Source organism: Cannabis sativa, chromosome 1, assembly GCF_029168945.1.
Source record: "Cannabis sativa cultivar Pink pepper isolate KNU-18-1 chromosome 1, ASM2916894v1, whole genome shotgun sequence".
In the NCBI taxonomy this organism is placed as follows: Eukaryota; Viridiplantae; Streptophyta; class Magnoliopsida; order Rosales; family Cannabaceae; genus Cannabis; species Cannabis sativa.
Genome location: NC_083601.1, coordinates 3,001,961 through 3,022,987, shown reverse-complemented (window position 1 = coordinate 3,022,987; position 21,027 = coordinate 3,001,961). Strand labels below are relative to the sequence as shown.

Here is a 21,027-nt window from a genome sequence, read left to right as displayed (position 1 = left end):
TAATCTATTTTAGTTATTAAATAATTAGTTTTGGCATTTAAATGATTAGAATTGGAAAAATGGCATTTTTGGAGAAATAGAAATAAAATTGAGAAAAATACAAAATCCATGTGAGGCCCATACACACCATGGCCGGCCACATGCTTGCATGTTTCTCAATTATTGTTTTCAATTTAAATTGCCATATAATTGCTAATCAAAGCCTAGCCTAAATAGGAAAGTGATGGATCACACTAAATAAGGCAGTTATTCAATTACACAGTAAAAGAGGAAACTGTTTATTTGGAAAGTTGTGCTCTTCCCTTTTCCTATTTATAGCCGCCCCCTCTCTACTCTTGGTATGCTTGGGAAAGCTTTACTTTGCATTGTGTCACACGAAATCAAGAGAGAAAACAAGAGAGAAATTTCGAAATTCCTAGTGAGAGAGAAGTGCTCACACATATCACTCAGTACCTCATTATAGTTTGGAAGACTGTGAAGGATCACATCCAACTGAAGAACTTTCGGGCTCAGATCTTGATTATACTCTGCTACAGACAGGAATCAAGGGTTAGAGATCTGAGTGGAAGGAGACATTAATTCCGCTGCAATCACTGTAAGTTATTCTTAACTTTTATGGTAGAAGTTCAATATTAGGTTGTTAAATCAACATACTTGTGAGTAGATCTAAGATCCTGGATAAATATAATTCCAACAATCTATACAACAAAAGATTATCTAGAATAATCTAAAAATATACATCATAACAAATGCACATAAACTAAAAATAACTATACAATAGAAAAAATACATAAAAATAAGTAGAAATTACACAATATATGAGAAAATTATAAGAGTTTACTTTTTTATGGCATAAATAAATAATACTACAGGGTTACGAGTTTTTTATTATTATTCTTTTACATTTATATGGGATTTTTTATGCCATATTTTTGTAAAAAAACGATAGAAATCTCATATTTGTAAAATAATAATAAGTTCTGTCAAAAAAGTCACTGACGCCGAAAATATCAACGGTGCCGAAAAAATCACTCGCGCCGAAAAAGTCACCGGAAAAGTCATTGTTGCCGGAAAAAAGTCATTGAAAAAGTCACGAGAAATAAATGTCTCAAATATAAATAAAAATAGAACTGATTCTATTACATAATGAATTAAATTAAGTAACACAAAATAACTAAACCCGGTTATAACTGAAATATAACCGGTTCTGTAACATAATGAATAAATATAAATAGCACAATAATACTCAAACTAGTTATAATTAAAATAAAATCGGTTCTACAACAATGATATAATGAATAAAAATAAATAACATGAAATAACTCAAACCGGTTATAACTAAAATAAAACCGGTTATATAACATAATGAATGGATATTTTGGGAGTAAATATGGTATGTGTGTAATTATTTAGTGTGTTAGAGCATGTTGAATGAATGTTTTTGTTTGAGTTATTTTATTTAACCGGTATTGGTGTGTGAGTTTTTATCTTACTTGCTTTACGGAACCAATTTTTTGTCTCAAATTTTTAACTGGTTGATAAACAAAACCAGTTTCTTTAAATTATATTTGAGTTGTTGTGTCTTATTCTTTGTGCTTATTTATTTTGTTATTGAACCGATTCTTTTCATATTTATCCCTTAATATTTTTTGGAATTGATCCCTTTTTTAAAAAATAAAATAGATTTATGAGGTGTTATGTGTTATGAGGTATTTTGTTGTGGAACTAGTTTTGTTTTTAATTTATGTTTTAGTGTTTTAGGAACTGATTTTCTCTTTATTTTTTAATTGTAATCGGTTTGAGTTATTGCGTGTTACTTGTTTGTATTCATTATGTTATATAACCAGTTCTATTTTAGTTATAATCGGTTTGAGTTATTTCGTGTTATTTATTTTTATTCATTATAACAATATGTTATAATATATTTTACCAAGACCTAGATTTACTAACAAGTATGTTTTTTACATCCTAAATATGAATTTCTAAAATAATGAATCATGAACACATATAAAGTATGAGAAACCTTATATTGGTTGCAGCGAAATTAAATGACTCATTTCGTTCAGATCTCTAACCCTTGTATCCTTTCTCTCTCACAGAGTATTTTTATTTTTACTCTTTCAATTTTTTTATTTACAAAAACATATTTTCAATAAAAATAATAAACTGTCTTTTTTATATATAGTTTATTGATAATTGTATTATAGTTGTCATATGATTATTTTTCTTGTCGCTTTTGGTTGTTTTATAGTTTATTTATCATTGTCGTGAAATTGATTTCTCATTATCTTTTTTCTTTTTTCTAACCAAATATTATTTTTATAATTTTCAAACTTTACAAGTATATTATTATAAAAAATTTAGGTCATAAAATTATAAATAAACATAAAAAAAATAATATTATGAATATTCCCCCAAAAAAAATGCCAGATACAAATTCAAAATAAAAAGTAGAATTTACATGCAGTATGGGTTTTTTAAATATTTTATGATAAATATGGCATAGTTGAGTATGGAGACTTTTTATGACTTTTTTAAAGTTTGACCATGTTTTATGGGTTTTTAAAGCCCGTACGCTTGGAATGTATTTTTGAAAAACCCATATTTTATTTTTGTAGTTTCAGTAGGTTATTTTAGTAATTTTATGTATTTAAATTTTTGGGTTCAATTTTATGTACATAACTGTTTACTTTTTATGGGTTGTGCATATAATCATCACGATTTGATGGTTGCTTCCCCCTCTATACTTACTTTTACAGTTTTCAATTCACTCTAGAGTCTAAACCGCCTAATATGATTATCTCTCTCCCTCTCTTTTTTCATTTCGTTGTGTTTCATTTTCCCTCTTTCTTCATTTCTTCTTCGTTCTTCCTCTGTTTTTTTTTCTGCTCTCGATTTTTGGACGACAATGGTGGCATTGTGCTTCGAGTAAGAGTGGCCATTTCTCGTGTGTTCTTCAAGGTATTATGATTTTTTTTCCTTCTTCTATTTCTCTGATTTTAGAGTTTTTTGTTCCTCTTCATTTTTGTGTTTTTTTTTAAGTTTCCTTTGTTGTTAATCGATCTTCCATACTTCTTTTTTTTTTTTGTTTTTCTTTTTACTGATTAGCATTTCAAGCTTTTTAGTGTGTTGTTGTTCTTCTTTTTTTTAAAAAAAAAAATGCTTTAACCGAAGTGAATAGTGAGTTGTTGTATTTGTTCATATTGGATTATGTGAGTATTTTATGTTTTGGGTTTTGTTTTATGTTTTAGTATTTTGTTGTTTATTTTTATTTATTTTTTTTTTAATTTTTGTTAAGAATCAGGGTGTTGTTGCTGTGTTTTTTTTTTAACTTTTGTTGTTTTTTGGTATGATTTGTGTTGGTTTTAGCTATAAACTTTCATTAATTTCTAGAAACTGGTTTTTTTTTTTTTGTGTGTGTTTTATTTGTTGATTTAAACAGTTTCGGTTTTTAGGGTTTTCGTGTGTTCATTGTTTGTTTATTATTGGGCATTTACAATTTGTGTTATTTTTTAAAGAAAATTGTTAAAGTTTCATATGTACTCTTTATTATTAGTTTCCCTCTTTAGCACATATTTGTTGTTTTCATTTTTTTTTTGGTTGTTTTTCAAATTGGTTTTAATGGTTGTTATGGTCGAGTTTTTATTGGTTGTGGTGGTGTGATCAAGGATGATACAGCGGTTGTTTAGACATCATGGCCTTTTGGGTGTGTGAGTGGATTTAACGTTGAGGTTGCAAAATAAAACACATATTAAAAACCAGTTTCTAGATCTTGATCGTACTTTAAAAATGGGTTAGGGATGATACAGGGGTTGTTTGGGCAGCCTGGGATATTGGGTGTGTTAGTGGTTTAAGGTTGAGGTTACAAAATAATACACATATTAAAAATTAGTTTTTTCAACTTGATCATACCTTTAAAAACTAACTTGATCATACCTAAATTAAAACATGTGAAAAATCAGTTTCTAGAGTTTGATCCATTTTTTAGAATTGTGTTGTTTGTGCAGCCTGGGCTATTGGGTGTGTGAGTGGATTTAAGGTTGAGATTGCAAAATGCTTGGCTCTTTGAGTGGGACTCCTTTGGGCTGGGCTATTACTTCTATTGTTTACAAATCTATTGTTAAGGAAATCGTCATTATGTTTTTTTTTGTTTGTTTTGTTTTGTTGATTTGTTTCAGTTTTTTGTGAAACTGGTTTTCATGTTTATTATCATGATTGATTTGTTATTTGTGTCTAATATTTCTTTTGTACTTTGTTTTTTATCAGATGGAAAGTGAATCAGAATCCAAAGTCCCATCTGTTATTGAAAAGGTTGAGCCTTCTATGAAGGCTAAAGGCCGACCAAGAAAAACTTCATGTAAAGCTAAAGTATGTTTTATGTTTATAATGAAATCGGTTTTTAATTTTTGTGTTTGTTGTCTCATGAAACTGGATTTAATTTTTTTTATTAGGATCCTTCTGTTGAAGAAGAAAACCTGTTCAAGTTGAAAAGAGGAAATCTCCTCGTAAATCCAAAGTATGTTCTATATTTTTATTGAATCTGTTTTTTGTTGTTTATTCATTTTTTTCCTTTATTTATTTTTTTGGATGAAACTGGTTTGTTGTTGTTTTGTTTAAGGCTGCTACTGTTGATGAAGATATTCCCATCAAAGCACCAACAAGAAAATCTCCCCAGAAACTTAAAGTATGTTTTAAATTTTACTGAATTTAGTTTTGCATTTATTTTATGTTTCATTGTTGTTTACTCATTTTATTTTGTTCCACGAAAATTGGTTTTTATCTTTTATATGTTAGTTCCTGATTTTGAGTATGTTATCTAAAATCGGTTTTTTGTGTTTGTTTGTGTTTTATTAATTTTTTCTGTTTTATTTTTTATTTTTTCAGGATGATAATCAAGAAGTTAAAGTTGATGATGCAGATTTTGTTTCTCAGAAACACCGGAGTAAGAAGGTCAGGAAGAAGGCTCCTAATGTCCTTCAAGCAGACAATGATGATGATTTTAAGACTGAGAAGGCTGTCTTGGAAGTTGTTGCAACCAAAAAAAAGAAGTTTGTTAGTGATGACGCTAGTGCGTCAAAGAAGAGTAAAACTAAGGATGCAGTGGAGGATTCTAATTTGGTATGTCTTGTTGTTTTCTTATATTTTTTGGTTGTTTTGTGTATTGTATTTTTTGAATAATATTTATTTTTTAGTTTTATATATCTTGATCTCTTTGTTTCTTTTAATAGTTTTTTTTTTCATTTTCCTTTAATTGAATTGTGTTTTATGTTTTTAGGATAAAGTTTGTGAATCTAATGTTGCTGATGATGAGAAACTGGTTAATGTTGTTAAGAAAGTTAAAAAGAAACCAGTTTCCAAATCCCATGGCCAGAAGAAGAGTGACACTCCTGTTGATGCTGCTCCTTGGGTAATTTTTCTTATCTAAATAAACCAGTTTCTTCCTTTATGATTTTCGTTGTTTTTAGGTTTTTTGTTTATAGTTTTATATGAATCTAGTTTCTTTAATCTATATGTTTTTATTTTAAGTTTTTAGTTTTTCTCTTTGTTTTGGGTAACCAGTTTTTGAATTTTTTTTTTTTGTCTAATTTTATTCTCATTGTTTATATTCTTTTTCTCTCACAGCAATATTATTTCAAAATTGATGTTAAGAAGAGGTTTGCTGGGAAACCTCAACTTTACAATCCTTATAGTGTCATCAGGGATATCAATGAGAATCTTTCAGATGATCAGAAGGAGTTGTTTCGAAAGTCTCATTTTGGCCACTTTCTTGATGTTAGTAACTTCAACTATCAGATACAGCTCATTCATCTTGTTCTTTTGCGTCAGATTCACACTGAAAGGGATGATGTTCAATTGTGGTTTAAATTGGGAAACAAGACTGTGCGATTTGGAATTGAAGAGTTTTCCTTAATAACGGGTTTGGATTGTAAGAAATCCTATGATGTTGATCTTTTCAAATCAAAGAAGTTACTTGGTTTCAAGGAGGATATTTTTTCTATGCATGGGACTACTGAGAAGGTTACTTTGAGGGATGTTGCCAGTGTTTTCTTTAGCGGTGCATTGAAAGATGATGAAGATTATGTGAAGATAGCTCTTGTGTACCTCTTTTTTGGGTATTTGTATGGTTATTCCCAAGGCAAGAAGATTGATAACTTCATTTTTGCTATGGTTGATGGGGATGATTATATTGAAGTGTTGAATAGGTTTGGATGGGGAAAGTTATTGTGGAAAAAAACTTTTTATCACCTCAAGATTGCATTGAATGATGGAAATGATACTTTTGAACAGCTTGCTAAGAAAAGGAAGATTGAGAAGGGTTACAAGCTTGAAGGATTTCCTATTTCGTTCTTAATTTGGCTGTACGAGATCATTCCATCTTTGTCACCTCGGTTTTGTAAAAGAATCGGTAACAAGAGCCCTCATGTTTTGAACTGGGAGAATAACCCTACCTCGAAATTTAGTGAGTTGATTCAGAATGTGTTTAACAATCCGAAGGTAATTTTTTTATTCAAATTTCATTTTTTTTGGTTATTGTTTGTTTTATTTTTCTTTGGTTTTTCTTAAATTGTTTTGTATTTTTATCTTTTCATATTGTTATAAAGGATTTTGTTGCTTTGTGTAGTGAAAAGTCTGAAAGTCATTTTTTTTAAAGAATTGTTGATACTGTGTGTTCTGATGAAGTTATTCATGAGGTCAAGGTATTAAAAACTAGTTTCTTATTTTATTTCTTTTGTGTATTTTGGTAATTATATTTTATCATTACTTACTTTCATTTATTTTTATCTAATATTCATGTTTCTCATGAAAAGTTGGTTCAGATTTGTGTAGATCTGAATTATATCAAAGAGTGTCAACAACAAATTAAGGATAGAATTTCTAGTTTGAGGATTGAGTTTTTGGGTGAGTTTTCTAAATTAGGAGAAATTCTCAATGGATTGAAGAAGAATAGTGATGGAAATTCTAAGGATTCTGAATTTTTTTCATCCCCTGTAAGAGAGGTAACTAGTTTCTTTGTTTAGTGTTATTTGATTATAGGTTTGTTGTTTTTGGTGCTATTATAGTTATTTATCAATTAGTTGAAACTAGTTTCTGTTTTGGGTGTGTTATTATATGATTTTTGACAATTAGTTGAAACTAGTTTCTGAATTGAGTTGGGTTGTGATACGTTTTTTTTTTTCAATTTCTTGAAACTAGTTTCTGATTTGGGTTTTAGGTCTTTGTTTCTATATATTTTCTGTATGAAACCAGTTTCTACATTTATGTTAAAAACTGGTTTTTAATTAATTTCTTGTTCAGGCATACTATCAGGATATATCAGATGATGGTGGTGGGTTACAGTTATCTGTTCAAACTGCTCAAGCTAAGGTACAAGCTTTTTACATTACCTTGTTTGAATTTTATTATTTGTTCTAACTAATTTTCCTTAACCTTTTTAGGAGGAAAGAGACAGTTTAAATTTTGAAAATATTTTTGTCGATCCTGATTTTCTCAAGGGTGTGGTTGATAGCACTGTTAAGAGTGCTTTGAAGACAGATGATGTTTCGTTTCATGATATCGTGATAAGATGAGTTTGGTGTTATACGATGAATCATATTTGTCTCCAGAGATTCAAAAGAGGTAGCCAAAACCAAGCTCTATTGTTTTGTCGCCATATGTTGTGGACTTTGGTTCATCTTCATCTTCAAAGGAAGACTTAATGAGGATTGTGCAAGATGATAAATTTATTGTGCATGGAATTAATCCTTTTAAAGATAAAATTGGTTATAATATTGGTCCTGAGCAGTTAGTTAAATTTTCCAATTTCATTGATGAGAACATCGTCATGAATAGGGGGTTAGTATATTGTGTATATATATTTATATTTTTTAAATTTCTTTTTATGTTTTTTTATGTGATTGACTTTATTTTGTGTTTGTTGTTGTTTGTTTTGAGCAGTGTGAAGAAGTACTCCGATGCGGACAACTTGTTATCGCCACCTATGAATTTTTCTTTCATTGAAATTTTTGAGAAGATGTGATTCTACCAGCTTCATGCTTGTGGTGAATTTCTGTGTGACAGTGTAAGAAACTAGTTTTTTTTTATACTTTTGTTTTCTGTTAATTATTTTTAATGTGTATGGTGTTTGTTTAGTTTTTAATTTTGTTCTCTATGTTTTGCAAAACTGGTTTCTCATACATGTTTTTTTTGCTGTTTGTTTTATGTTTTGTAGCATTTAGATGTGGTATTCTATTACCTAAGGAAGAACATAAAGCAAGATGATACTTTAAACCAAAGGATTACTAGTGATTGTTTGTTTGATCAAGTCATATGGAATTCATACAATCAGTTCTTGAAATAGGGTTCTGACCCTTCTAAGATTGATTTTGATAATGTCATTCCTAGATACATTGTTGGTGAGTATTTGTTTTGCAATACTCATTAGGTGCTTACTGATCATGTTCTTATATATATGTCAATATTCAAAAGCAAAAACATTGAATATTGGTCAATTTTGATATCAATGAGAGGATGTTAAACGTATATAACTCAATGTCTGGTGCTATCAATAAGAAACACGCCTTGGATCATGTCAAAGCTTATTCTACTATGCTGCCATTTTATTTGGAGTATCTTGATGTTTATTCTTCTAGACCTGATCTTAATTTGGTTGAAGGTCCATATTTTGTTGGAAAAAGAGAACCATTGAATTTCAAGTTTATTGATGGGCTTCCAAGTTAGGTCAATAGGTAATTTTGCCTCTTTTGATCTTATATTTTTTAATTGAAACTAGTTTTATTTTTTATTCTATTTATAATTTTTGTCAGTTTTTGTTTTGTTTGCATAGAAACCAGTTTTTGATATTAATTCATTTTTTTGTTTCTTACAGTGACTGTGGAGTGTTTGTCATTAAGTTTGATCACTTATTCATTTGTGAAAAATTTGATGACATTTCATCTAAGATGTCAGATTTGGTAGCAGTATATAGAGATGATCTTGCTGTCAGTTTGTTTCTTCATGCTAGAAGGAAACAAATTGGTGGTTATATAACTGATGATGAAGTGTTGAAAAATGTGAAGAAATCAAAGGATAATGCAAATAATAAGGCAAATGTTAAAGCAAAGGATATTGCAAAGGGAAAGGGCAAAGGCAAATGATTTCAGATGAATGGATAGATGTTTATAATAATTACCTTTTTTGTTGGATTTATGTTCCTATGGTAACAGGAAACTCGTTTCTTTTGGTTTTATTTTGTATTTGGTATTTAAAGATGATGATATATAGTTTTTTAGTATTTTTTTTTGTAAATACTTGTTGTTTAGTTTAAGTGGTTGTCTTTTTTTGGTAAAGACTGGATGTTTAATGAATGCCACTTTGTATTATAAGTTTTTATTTGATGACTGAGTTTTTTTTTTAAGAACTGATTTCTTTATTTCTATTATTTTCTTTGAATTTACAGTTAACTGATTTTTTTTTTTTTTGTAGGTAATAACAATGACAATTTGTGATGATATTTTTCATTAGTCATTGTATATGTTTTTATTTATTGGTAAGTGGGTTTTGGTTTTTTTGTTTTTTTTTGTCTAGTTTTGTTAATAATTGGTTTTTTGTTATGTAAAATTTAATGTTTTTAATGTATCTTTATGAAAAAATCTATGAAATTACGAAAAAATATTTAAAATAATGATTATTTAAACATATGATAATTCAAAAGTTTAAAAATGTTGTAGTAAGTATCTTATTAAAAAAGTTATACTCTGTTCAAATTTATTCAATGCTGAGAAACTAGTTTTTATAAAACTGTCAATCACTATTTATTTTGTAGCTGATCAATCCTTCTTCTTTGACTCCTTGTTTTTGTTATTCTGTTTTGGAGGTTTGTAAAGTTGTAGATTATTGCATGTTCTCCGGTTGTGCCTAACTTTTCCGCACCTTGTGCATTTCAAGATAACTTTTGGTTTTCCTTTTGATCTTATTCTTTTTTTTCTAGGCCTCCCAGATGGTTTTCTTGATTTTGGTGGCCACACTATCTGTTCCAGGCTCTCAAGTATAGTCCATTCTCTTTCATTTGGTAGAGGATGTACAGTTCTTTCATATGTTGCCTTCATTGTTGTTGTTTTGTAGTTCTCGACAACATAGTCATAAGCTCTTAATCCCCTTTTTGCAAATACAGCTATTGCATGTGAGCATGGTATCTCATCTAGTTGGAACCTTTTGCAGCTACATGTTCTTTCCAATATGTTGATTGTGAAATCCCCTTTTTCTTAGACCTTTACTTGGTATTGGATTGTTGTGATTGCTATGACCTGTTATTTTTTTTTTTTGTGTGTGAAATATAAATAAAGTGATAGAAACTGGTTTTGCAACATGATCAAGAAACAGGTTTTTTAATCATAGTTCTTCTCTATGTTTTAGTTTTTGTACCTAGTATTTCATTGCCTTAAGCAAATTTTCTCTTAGTAGTTTTTCGACATCTGATGCTACTTCGGTAAATATTCCATGTGCTTCATTGTTATTTTTCCACACCTATTTTTGCACAAGGCTTCTAAAGCACTCAATCATTGTTATAATAGGTAATGATCTTGCAGCTAGGATCGCCAAATTTATTGATTCTGCTACGTTTGAAGTCATCATTGTGTACCTTTTTGTAGGGCAATGGCTGCTGGTCCAAACCTCATGTCCAATTTTCTCCAGGTATGGTCTTATTCGTTTGTCAATTTTATCTATTTTTGTCATGTAGCGCTCAAATGAGGTCAGCTTGTACATTTTTGCTGCCTTTACAAAGTTTATTGTCAGATCGTCTCCATGCACTCCAAAATTTGTTTTGACGTTGTTTAGCAGGTGGAAGATGCATGCTCTGTGGAAGTGGTTTGGGTAGACATTGCTCACCGCCTTCTCTATACTTTTATGTCTGTCTAATATTATTGTCAAACCTGCTCATGGAAACCAGTTTTAATGAGATCAGTAGGTATGTGTTGGAATCATAATCAATATTTTTTTTGTTTTTTTTTTGGAAACGTAATAATTTTTTTATTGTGGAAACCAGTTTCTATATTTTCTTATTTTTGTTTATTATTGTTATGACATAACAAGTATTTACTATCATTGTTGTTTGTAATTGTAACAAGATGCATGAAATTTATTAAATATTTACATATGAATTTAAAATTTTAGCTTGAATTTAGATGAAACGAAACTAGTTTTTTTGATAGCATACCTTCTCTATCTCTGAATGTTTCCCTTAGTTTTGTGAAGAACCATTCCCAAGAACAGTCATTTTCTGAGTCTCCTATCCCAAATGCTAGAACGAATATGCTATTGTTTGCATCCATTGTAGAAGCTGTGAATAGAGTTCGTCCAAATGATGTTCTTAAAAATGTTCTGTCGGTTACAATGACTGGCCTGCAATGTTTCCAACCTTCTATGGAGTTTGCAAATGGTAGATACAAATATTTGAAACGATCCTTCTTATACGTTTCCAATTGTGCAATTGTTCCAGGATTTACTACTTTTAGCATGTGTAGGTATTTTGGTAGTTGCTGATAAGATTCATCTTGTCTTCCTCTTGTTAACTCCAAAGCTTTTTCTCTTGTTCTCCATGCTTTTTGATAGCTCGTTGACACTCCAAAATTATCAATCATATCTATCATAATGTCATTTGGTCTGTGATTTCTTTTGATTGACAGAAATTTCTCTTTTATTATTTCTGCAATCATGTTGCAGTTTGCCTGCTTGTGGTCTCCCATTACAATATCCAGTGAGCAGTTGTGATCTTGGACATCTTTTTTTACTTTGAATGTTGAGGTACTCTTGAACTTTGAAGCTCTCAGAAACTAGTTACAGTTCTCATCCACACAAGTCACCACATACTCTCTTGGTTCAGATCCTTTAGTTTTAAATTGGAAATTGTTGATCATAGCAAAAAAACCCACTGCAATCTTCAATATTTTCCTGTCCTTGTAAATCTGTCCTTTTTCAATTTTAAAAACCTTATGATCTGTTATTATTTCTCTTTCTTCTTCCTCCCTTTTCCTTTTGTGTTCTTGTGTTTTCTCAATGATACAATCAACAACACTATCAGCTACTTGAAATATGTTTGGTAATGCCAGTACCTTGCTTATTTCTGAAGTTTCATCATCATATTCCATACAGTCGTATGTTGGCTGGTTTTATTTGCAAAACCAGTTTTTGAACATCTGTATCTTGTCTTACAGCTTAACTTTCTGATTTTTGTTGAGCAACGATCTAGAATCTTGTCTCATCTACAGTTGTGATGCAGAGTGGAGACTCACTAACTGCATTATGTGTCTTTTATCAGTTCCAAGTAGAACAACAGTGAGTAGTCACTTATTATTTTTATTGGGGGTGAGTTTGGGCATAACTTGTAATGCATTTCTATTGTTGTGTTGCATTTAATTCCATTCTTTACTAATTCCAACAAACTTTTTAGATCACAATTTACTGGTATTAGTAGTCCAGTCATTATGTAGTCTTCATACTTTGTATTATCTTTCCATTGCCCTCCACATTTCACCACACACATTATTGAGTCCATTCATGTATAATATTTGAAAACAAATAGTTAAAAAAATATAATGTATTAAGAAACCGATTTCTTTTTATTATTATTATTTTTTCAAATTATATGTGTTTTCTTCACTATATATTTGAGAAACTGGTTTCTAATAATCATTTATCTTTATTTATGTTTAACAGATAATTTGTAGTAACCGGTTTTAGATTCATATTATTCAGTAATTTTTTTCATTTCAAGTGTATATGTCTAAAATTAAAAATATCATAATGTTTCATTTTCAGTTTATATTTGTATTTTAGTTGTGAAACTTCATAGTCTCAATCTATATTTAATTAACAACATTTCATTATGAAAGAATGAAAGATGATATAGTTTTGGTATGAAATTTATTTTTTTATATAGATGTTTATTTTTTAAGATTAAATTGAAAATGCACATATTCAGTGTATTTTTTTTCTAATTTTTATATATATGTATGTATAGCATTATATATATAAATGTACCTATGTTTCTTATGATTGGTGTTAACAAGGACGATCTAAGTTGGCTTAGTTATTGATTGAAATCTGTGTGTGCGGGTTGATCGGTGCTTTGAGCTTATGTTTTCGTTTACTGTTATAAGTGGAGCTTCTGTGTGTTTTTGGTGCCGATCTTCTTTTGTTGCTATTGTCGGTCTCTAAATTGGTGCATTATACACTGCCTGAGTTTTTCAGGTCCCCGGATGTTGAATCAGAGGAAGAATTGGTGTATTGTAATCTTTTGGAGAAGAGAGACAGTGAATACTTCACTCACATATATATACGATAGATTAAATATATAACAAAGTGTGATATAAAATTCTGGTTGTAGTTATTTTTTCAAATGGATCTGTTAGTTTTAATGTTAATTTATATTATAAAAAAAGTATATTATGTTAATATACACAACAAATCCTGTCAAAATGTAAGAAATATTATATAATAAGTAAGATATATATAAGTGTGTAACTACCATCAGATTTATGGTTTGCAATGACCAGATCCATACACTCACTCGACAATTGGTACAAAAAAAAAGCAAAAATCGAAACCCGTACCCGTTAGACTTACCCCATGAAAACTCGTACCCGTGAGACTCAAGTTATAACATGTGAACCTGTTATAACCAAGTTTCTACCCGTTTTCAACCTTAGTTGGCATACATATATATAAATATTAGTTTTATCATTTAGAAACACCAGGCAGAATAAACATGAATTTGTAGTGCTATTTATGTTTATCCTATCCAATAGATGATGCTAAAATGAAATAAATGACAAAATACCAAAAAAAATGAAGAAAAAAAAAGGAAGAAAATCAAAAGAAATATTGCAAACAACGAGCAAGTAATCTATGCATCTGATTTTTTTTTTATTTAATCTGATTGATCCTTCTTTAGTAGCATAGCAATCACCATCAACAACATACTCTATCGTCCTCTTGGATTAACAATCTGAGAAAAGACTGCAGTAGAATTTTGCCCAGAAGTGTCATCACTTCCTAGCTCGCTGTCACTTCCAAGGCTCAAGTTGCTATAATGCATTGCCATATTCTGATGTCTTAGACTACCATCCTCAGAGCTGGTCTCGCCGCCACGCTTTGAAGAATGGCTTGAACCGTCCATATTTTCTTGCAATTGAAGGGCAAACTCGAGGTTCCACAGTATGTCATTTAAAGTGGGACGGTCCATTCCATGGTCAGACAAGCACTTCTCAGCTGTATCTGCAAATTTCTTCATACTTTCAGGGTGGATTTTTCCCTTCAAAGTAGGATCAACAATGTCTTCCAGAGTCCCTTTCTTTTGGCAGTGTAGAGCCCAATCAGCAAGACTAACTTGTTCCTTTGGTAAGCTTGGATTCAAAGCTGGTCTTGCACATAACACCTCAAACAGGACAACCCCAAATGAGTAAACATCTGACTTTTCAGTCAGTTGTTGTCTTCGAAAATATTCAGGATCCAAGTATCCAAAGCTTCCCTTTACCACCGTGCTAACATGGCCAGTGCTCATATCTGGTCCAGTTTTGGAGAGGCCAAAATCAGAAACCTTAGCAACCCAATGCTCATCCAAGAGAATGTTTGTTGTTTTGACATCCCTGTGAATGATAGTCCATTTGGCTCCTGTGTGAAGATAGTGAAGACCTTTCGCTGCTCCAATGCAAAGTTCAAGCCTACGCTTCCATGAAAGGTGAGGTTTATTACCCTTGTACAGATGTTCCCTAAGTGTGCCAAGAGCCATGTAGTCATAAACCAAGCACATTTCATTATCTTCCTCACAGAAGCCAATTAGAGAGACCAAATGCTTGTGTCTTAACTCTGAAAGCATCTCAATTTCGGTCTGAAATTCATGAACTCCTTGTTCTGAAGATGGGTTTGATCTCTTAATGGCAACTTTGATCCCTGCATCTATAATTCCCTTGTAGACCTTTCCAAACCCTCCAACACCAATGACATTAGCCTCATCAAAACTCTTGGTGGCCTTCTTCATTTCCATAAAAGAGAAACGCCTGCAACGACCTTGAGCAGTAGCTGAGAGGTGGCTACTGGCAGTGCTCTTGCCAGAGATTGCTGATTTGCTGGCAGTAGTATGGGAGTTTCCATATATAGGAAGCCAACTTGAAGTGTGTGAATCTGTACCAGTATACCTCTTCTTCCTTTGGTAAACTGCAATGCACAATGCAGCCATTATACCAACGGCTGCAGCTCCTCCAGCAGCTCCACCAATGACTTGGGCATGATTTGTCTTACTTTGAAAGGCCTTTTGTTGTTGCTCATTCTTAGCCAACATCTCAGAAGGCTTTGGGTTCGGACCAGCCAAGTTTTTCTTAGCTTCCATCTTGAATATCTCAATGCCATTAACTATTGCATCATAGTATTCAGGCTTTGTTTCAGTTGCAGGGTTCACAGCTACCCAAAGCTCCTCATCTCCCTTTCCATCAGTAACATACACAACATAATCTTTATAAGTAGGCACAGCCTTTCCTCCAGACCAACCAACAACATCAGCTCCAGATTGAGCTGTTTTATTGTTGAGAAAGATATTGAAAACAATCTCATTAGGTTTGGAGTATTTAAAATCACAAAAATGTAATCTCACAAGGTACATATAGTTTGGATCAATTTGCTGGAAAACCCAAGTGAGATTGTAATTCAAGTTCATTTCTTTTGTGCCTCCCATTGATCTAGCTGTCCTGTAAACATCAGTTGGGGCTGCAAAGGTAGGTACTTCTTTATAATTAATCTTTACATTTGGGCTAGCCTCAATTGACACCCCAGATTGAGCTCCATACAAATAAGGGTAATCATCATACCATGTCCTGGTTAAACCAGAGTCATTGGTTGGAGAAATATATTGACCACCAACATTCAATCTATACATAGTCTGCATATTTGTGGTCTTGGCATCTAAGGTCTGGTCTGAAAATCCCATGACTGAAACAGTGTCGAACAATTCAGGTACCATAATTAGCTCAATACCATTCACAAAAGCAAAACCAACAGCTGGCTCAAAGGTGAGACTCAGAAAATCAGAGGCAGATGGAGCTAATGTGTATTCTCTCATTATATAAGCTTGTGTAAGAGACTTACACGTGAGAGAAGCGCTGAAGTTTTTCAATAGAGTTAAATCATTCGCAATGACATTGAAATAAGACTCCTCGGCATTGTTGCTACCGTAAACTGAAGGGTAAAAATGGAGTCTAAGCCAATACCTTTTTTGGGGTTTGATAGGGAACTTATAAGTTACCTTGGAGGTGAAGATCCTTGCTGTCATGTATGGAGTTTCAGAAAGAAGAGAAGGGTCTTGGTACTGTGCTCTAACGGAAATTGTATTTTCTCCATTGATGAATTTAGTATCAGGCTCCCAGTTCCTCCCATCTGCATCTTTGGCTGTATTTTCAGTGCCACATCCCAATATCAATGAATCTGACTCAGAGATGGAGCCATGGAAGGAGTTGAGGAGAACATAAAGGAAAACAAGGAAAGACAATTTGTGGGTTTTGATATTCATGGTTAAACGGAATGAAGGAAGACATAAACAGAGGTCGACCATGAAAATGGCGTACAGGAAAACGAAATGCCCTGATAAAGACAGAAATAAAAGGTGTATCTTTGGGAAAGTCTTCCTGTACGCCCCAATATCAATTTGGCTTTTTGGCTTCTTTTGCTATATGTTATATGATCTTTTATTATAGGGGATATGATAACTAAGTTCTCTCTAGCTTACCACTCAAAGCAACTTGAACTTTCATTTACAGAGCCTTACCTGGATCAAGAGACCAGACCAGGCAAGAAAGAGAGGAGAAAAAATTGTGATGTTTTATTTATTTATCTTTTTTAGTTTTGTATGAATGGTTGTCTTTGTTTTGCATGTTTTGTCTTTAGTTTTTCCATTATTAGTCCTAAGATCGAAAGAAGAATAGGTTGTTAAAAACCAATGATGTTGAGAAAGAATGGGTTTTTTGATAGGTTGTAACATGTACTCAAAATGATAACTTACTAAATTTAGCTTTAGTTTCCAACCGTACGTTATTTATAATACATGAATGAATTTGCATCTTTTAATGACACAATTGGAGAGTTTGTGGAATAAAAATCGGATCCAAATCCCCGATGAAATTATTATTATTATTTTGCAGTTTCTATTATAATTAATTAGACTTATGAAACTCTTAATCTTAGCGGACATACGTGCTTAATTAACAATAGTTCCTGAACAATATATATATATTAACATATATTTATGTGTATATATAAATAAAAAAACGATGTGCGTGTCATTTTATTTTACTGGTTTGCAGTTATATATTTAGCACTTAAACTTATTTATATAATAATATATATACATATATGAAACCATGCATTCTTAAAAAATATTGGTAAACACTGGGACACGTACGTATGATGAAGTATTTCAAGGGATCTTCTCTTGCACTTGTGTGATACTGATATATATTGTTTATATATCTACTAGAATATTTCACATATAAATTATGTATACATGCATACACATTTATATGTATAAAGTCCTAGAATAAATAGTAGTGTTTTAGATCAGTGTATAATATATATGTCAAATATGTTTTTGAGTATAATCTCAACAATCGTTACACCATTGGCATATAACAAATAAAAGTTATATGGATCGTGATCAATGAAAACCGGCTATGTATAAATATATATATATATATATCGATATATATAGTAAGGATGTACTTTTTGAATGATATGAGATTATAATTATTAGTATATATTGGAATATTAGAAGCTGAAGATAAGTGTAATATGTCAGTTAATTCAGTTAGCTTCTTTTAGTTAAGTTAGTTGAGTATGTTATAGTCAGTTGGTTAGCTCACTCATTTGTAATTGTTTGTACAAAGATCTCTATAAATACAAAGTCTGGCTCAACAGTTTTCAGTTGAGCAATCACAATACTTTCCACTTTCCATTCAGTTCATTATCCCTTTCTTCTTTCTTTTGCTCTATTCTGGTTTTCTTGATCAGTGTATATATTAATGTATAGTATATACAAATATATACAATATTCAAAATTATCTTTCAACTATTATAGTGCTAAGATTGATGTTCTTATTAGTATAAACAAAGCTAACATATATATAAGCAATAAAACATAAAAAGACAATCATTTTCCCAAGTTATATATGATCAGCATATATAGCTGAAAATGAACTTGGATCTAAAACGATGTATACATATATATATATAGCATGAGACGCTATAATATCTCTTTATTTATTTTTCTAGTACTGTAAATTAAGCCTTAAAATAGAAAAACTAGTTTTGTATGTTAGTCTGTTTATTATGAATAGGGGGTGTTCCATGGGGTGGCTCATAATCTTTGACTACAACATGATGATGATGGTCTTCTACTTTACTAGTGGTGTTGAAATTATCTACTTCTTCTTTAAGAGATAGCCTTCTCTTAATAAGTCTCCTTCTCGGTTCCTACACACAATAAAACAAGTTACCTATATATATATCTAGATATATATAGCTATTAATAGTTTCCTTTTGTTTTATTTTGTTTATATATATAAATGTTCACAAACAGAACTAGCTATATAATTCATTACTTTGTTAATTTACTCTAGCTACATCTTTTATTGGCATACATATATAAATGGATTACATTTTGTTGTTATTATTTCTTTTGGTACTGCGTTCTAGTATACGCATATAAGTAACGTACCTACGTAGACTAAGTGAATTACATACCTTACTAACTCAAACAATATACTTATTTTTAATGGCTTCATACGTCTGTATCCGATAGACATATGTATGATGAATGAAAGTGATATATATATATACCAGTAGTCCATTTATATATAAATATATATGTACAAGTAATTAAAAGAAAAAACAAAAGCGCAATAATATATAATATGGTACATAGATATATACTATACATTACCTTTATTTGTGTTGCCTTTAACAAACCCACGTCACATATGCATAAAGACTCAAATATCTTTTTTCCTGCATGCCCGGTCCTTATCAATAAAAAATACACAACTTTGCTAATATACATGATATATAATTAATATAGCTAGGAACCAAAATAGTATCTCACGATTATAGTACTTAACTAATTTACAGAGAGCTATATAGCAATATTATAATGCCCAAAGTAAAAACAATCTAAGGCTCATCATGATCATCTCAAGTACTCCTTTTAATTTAGTTATGTATATAAATAGCAGATGGTTAATACTTATATAGTCACATTAATAAAGAGGAAAAAGGATAATAAAGTAACAAGATTTATAATTAATAAGAGCAAGAATATAATTAATATTAAGAGTAGTTAATTATGAGATGGAGGACGTGTTCTTGGTCGAGAATAATCAGAGAAAAAGCCAGAATGATTTCTATCGCTATGGTTTTTTTTGGCTTGGTTCTTGGATGGTACACGCCACGAAACATAAACAACAAGAGCACTGTGTTTTTTGAGAACACCACCTGAAATTTTTCCTCTTATAATATGCTTTTGAAGCTTCTCCTTTATCCAATTCATACTACTCATCATCATCTTTCCTTGATCGGTAGTAGTAGTAGGGGTGGTAGTGGTGGTTGCACCAGCAGCCTCTTCATTATCATCAGAACCCATAATATAGTAATTCTCTCCCTTATTATTGGTCAGCCCAACTGATCCGCCTGATGGCCCTTTATTAGTCATCTCCATTTCATCAAGCTTTTCCACCGTACCCTGATCATATATCATATATACACACATCATTATTTGACAAAGACAATATCATTTTTTCTATATTATATATAATAATACATAATGATTATAAATACCTTCTGGTGAGCCTCAATAACATGGCGAGCCTTACAAGAACTTTGGTTGGAGAGACACAAAAGAAAGATGAAAAAACAAGAGATAATAATCGACATGGTTTATCTAATTGGTGTGTGTGGTATGTGTATAGATTATAATTAATTGCTCAAGCTGAGAGTTTATATAAGAACTAGTTAGCTATAGTCTCTCTTTTTGTGCACAAGAGAGAATATCAGAAGAATATATTCAAGAGGAGTGAGAATGACAAAGATTTAAGGAAGTATGGCCAGTTGCCTCACTTGCCTACTATATAAAGTGAATAAGGGTCGTCCATATCAAAATTTACAAGCTATATATAAAGAGGATATTGGGCACAGTAGTGTTCAGTAAGTTGCTTTAATTATAATTATAGCTAAGAATAATCTTTAAAAATTATTATATTAAATTATATGAGATATTATAATTAATTGGACCAGTAAAAAAATATTAATTAAACACCACTAGTATTTTTTAGCATTTCTCTTCGGCATAAATGGTGCTTAGCTACTTCATAAAAATTATTATATTAAATTATATAAGACTCGATACTTAATTACACTAATAGCAATATTAACACGTAATTAGGTGCTAGACACTAATAATGTCCTTTAACATTTCTCTATGCTTTTGTGTGGACTTGTAGAGAGAGGCGATTCTAGTATAGGCTTTGATTAATTAATCAAACTTTCTAAAGTCATTATTATTTAATTAATTAAAGCTAGAATTGATCCTATGCAACTTCTAATTATATATAATATTTTTTTTAAGAAAAGATGGGATGCATGCTTCCTTCGGTTGCGGAGAAGAGAATTTAGGATTTGTCGTTTTGTATCAAGTTCGATCTTGATATGCATAACGATCAAACACACTATATATAGTTATTTGTGCCACAAAAGAATGTAGTTTTTAACTATTAGTATATATATTATAGCGAAATTCCATTTATACTGGGTTATTTTATTATATGTCTCATTTCACAACTTGCAAGTACCCAAAATAATGTATAGTTTTTCTCGATTGGGTACATAGAATACCAAACTTTAAGGGGCATTTGTAAACACAAGACATAATAGTTCTAATTTAAAAATAAGAGATAAAAGAAGAGTTATTCAACAAGAGGAATTACATGTCTCTTAAAAGTGAAAACTATAGAAATA

At 30.9% G+C, this 21,027-nt stretch overlaps 2 protein-coding genes across 2 annotated transcripts; both read right to left on the bottom strand.

Annotated features, from left to right (window-relative positions):
• Positions 1 to 13,699: 13,699 nt before the first annotated feature.
• Positions 13,700 to 17,398, bottom strand: LOC115705419 (receptor-like protein kinase ANXUR2). The gene has a single exon (XM_030632752.2). It carries the CDS (start codon positions 16,577 to 16,579, stop codon positions 13,961 to 13,963), a length of 2,619 nt encoding a protein of 872 aa, XP_030488612.2. The 5' UTR covers positions 16,580 to 17,398; the 3' UTR covers positions 13,700 to 13,960.
• A 702-nt stretch (positions 17,399 to 18,100) lies between these two features.
• Positions 18,101 to 20,233, bottom strand: LOC115705420 (uncharacterized). The gene is made up of 4 exons (XM_030632755.2): positions 19,852 to 20,233; positions 19,510 to 19,756; positions 18,962 to 19,026; positions 18,101 to 18,492 (listed from the first exon to the last, which is right to left on the bottom strand). The coding sequence occupies exons 1-4, from the start codon at positions 19,945 to 19,947 to the stop codon at positions 18,322 to 18,324; spliced, it is 579 nt and encodes a 192-aa protein (XP_030488615.2). The 5' UTR covers positions 19,948 to 20,233; the 3' UTR covers positions 18,101 to 18,321.
• Positions 20,234 to 21,027: the final 794 nt, after the last annotated feature.

Coding starts and splice junctions, on each gene's coding strand:
- LOC115705419 (XM_030632752.2), bottom strand. CDS start 16,579: ATGGTCGACCTCTGTTTATGTCTTCCTTCATTCCGTTTAACCATGAAT.
- LOC115705420 (XM_030632755.2), bottom strand. CDS start 19,947: ATGTCGATTATTATCTCTTGTTTTTTCATCTTTCTTTTGTGTCTCTCC. Junction 19,757..19,851: donor TTATTGAGGCTCACCAGAAG/GTATTTATAATC, acceptor ATATATGATCAG/GGTACGGTGGAAAAGCTTGA. Junction 19,027..19,509: donor TATAAGAGGAAAAATTTCAG/GTGGTGTTCTCA, acceptor CCGGGCATGCAG/GAAAAAAGATATTTGAGTCT.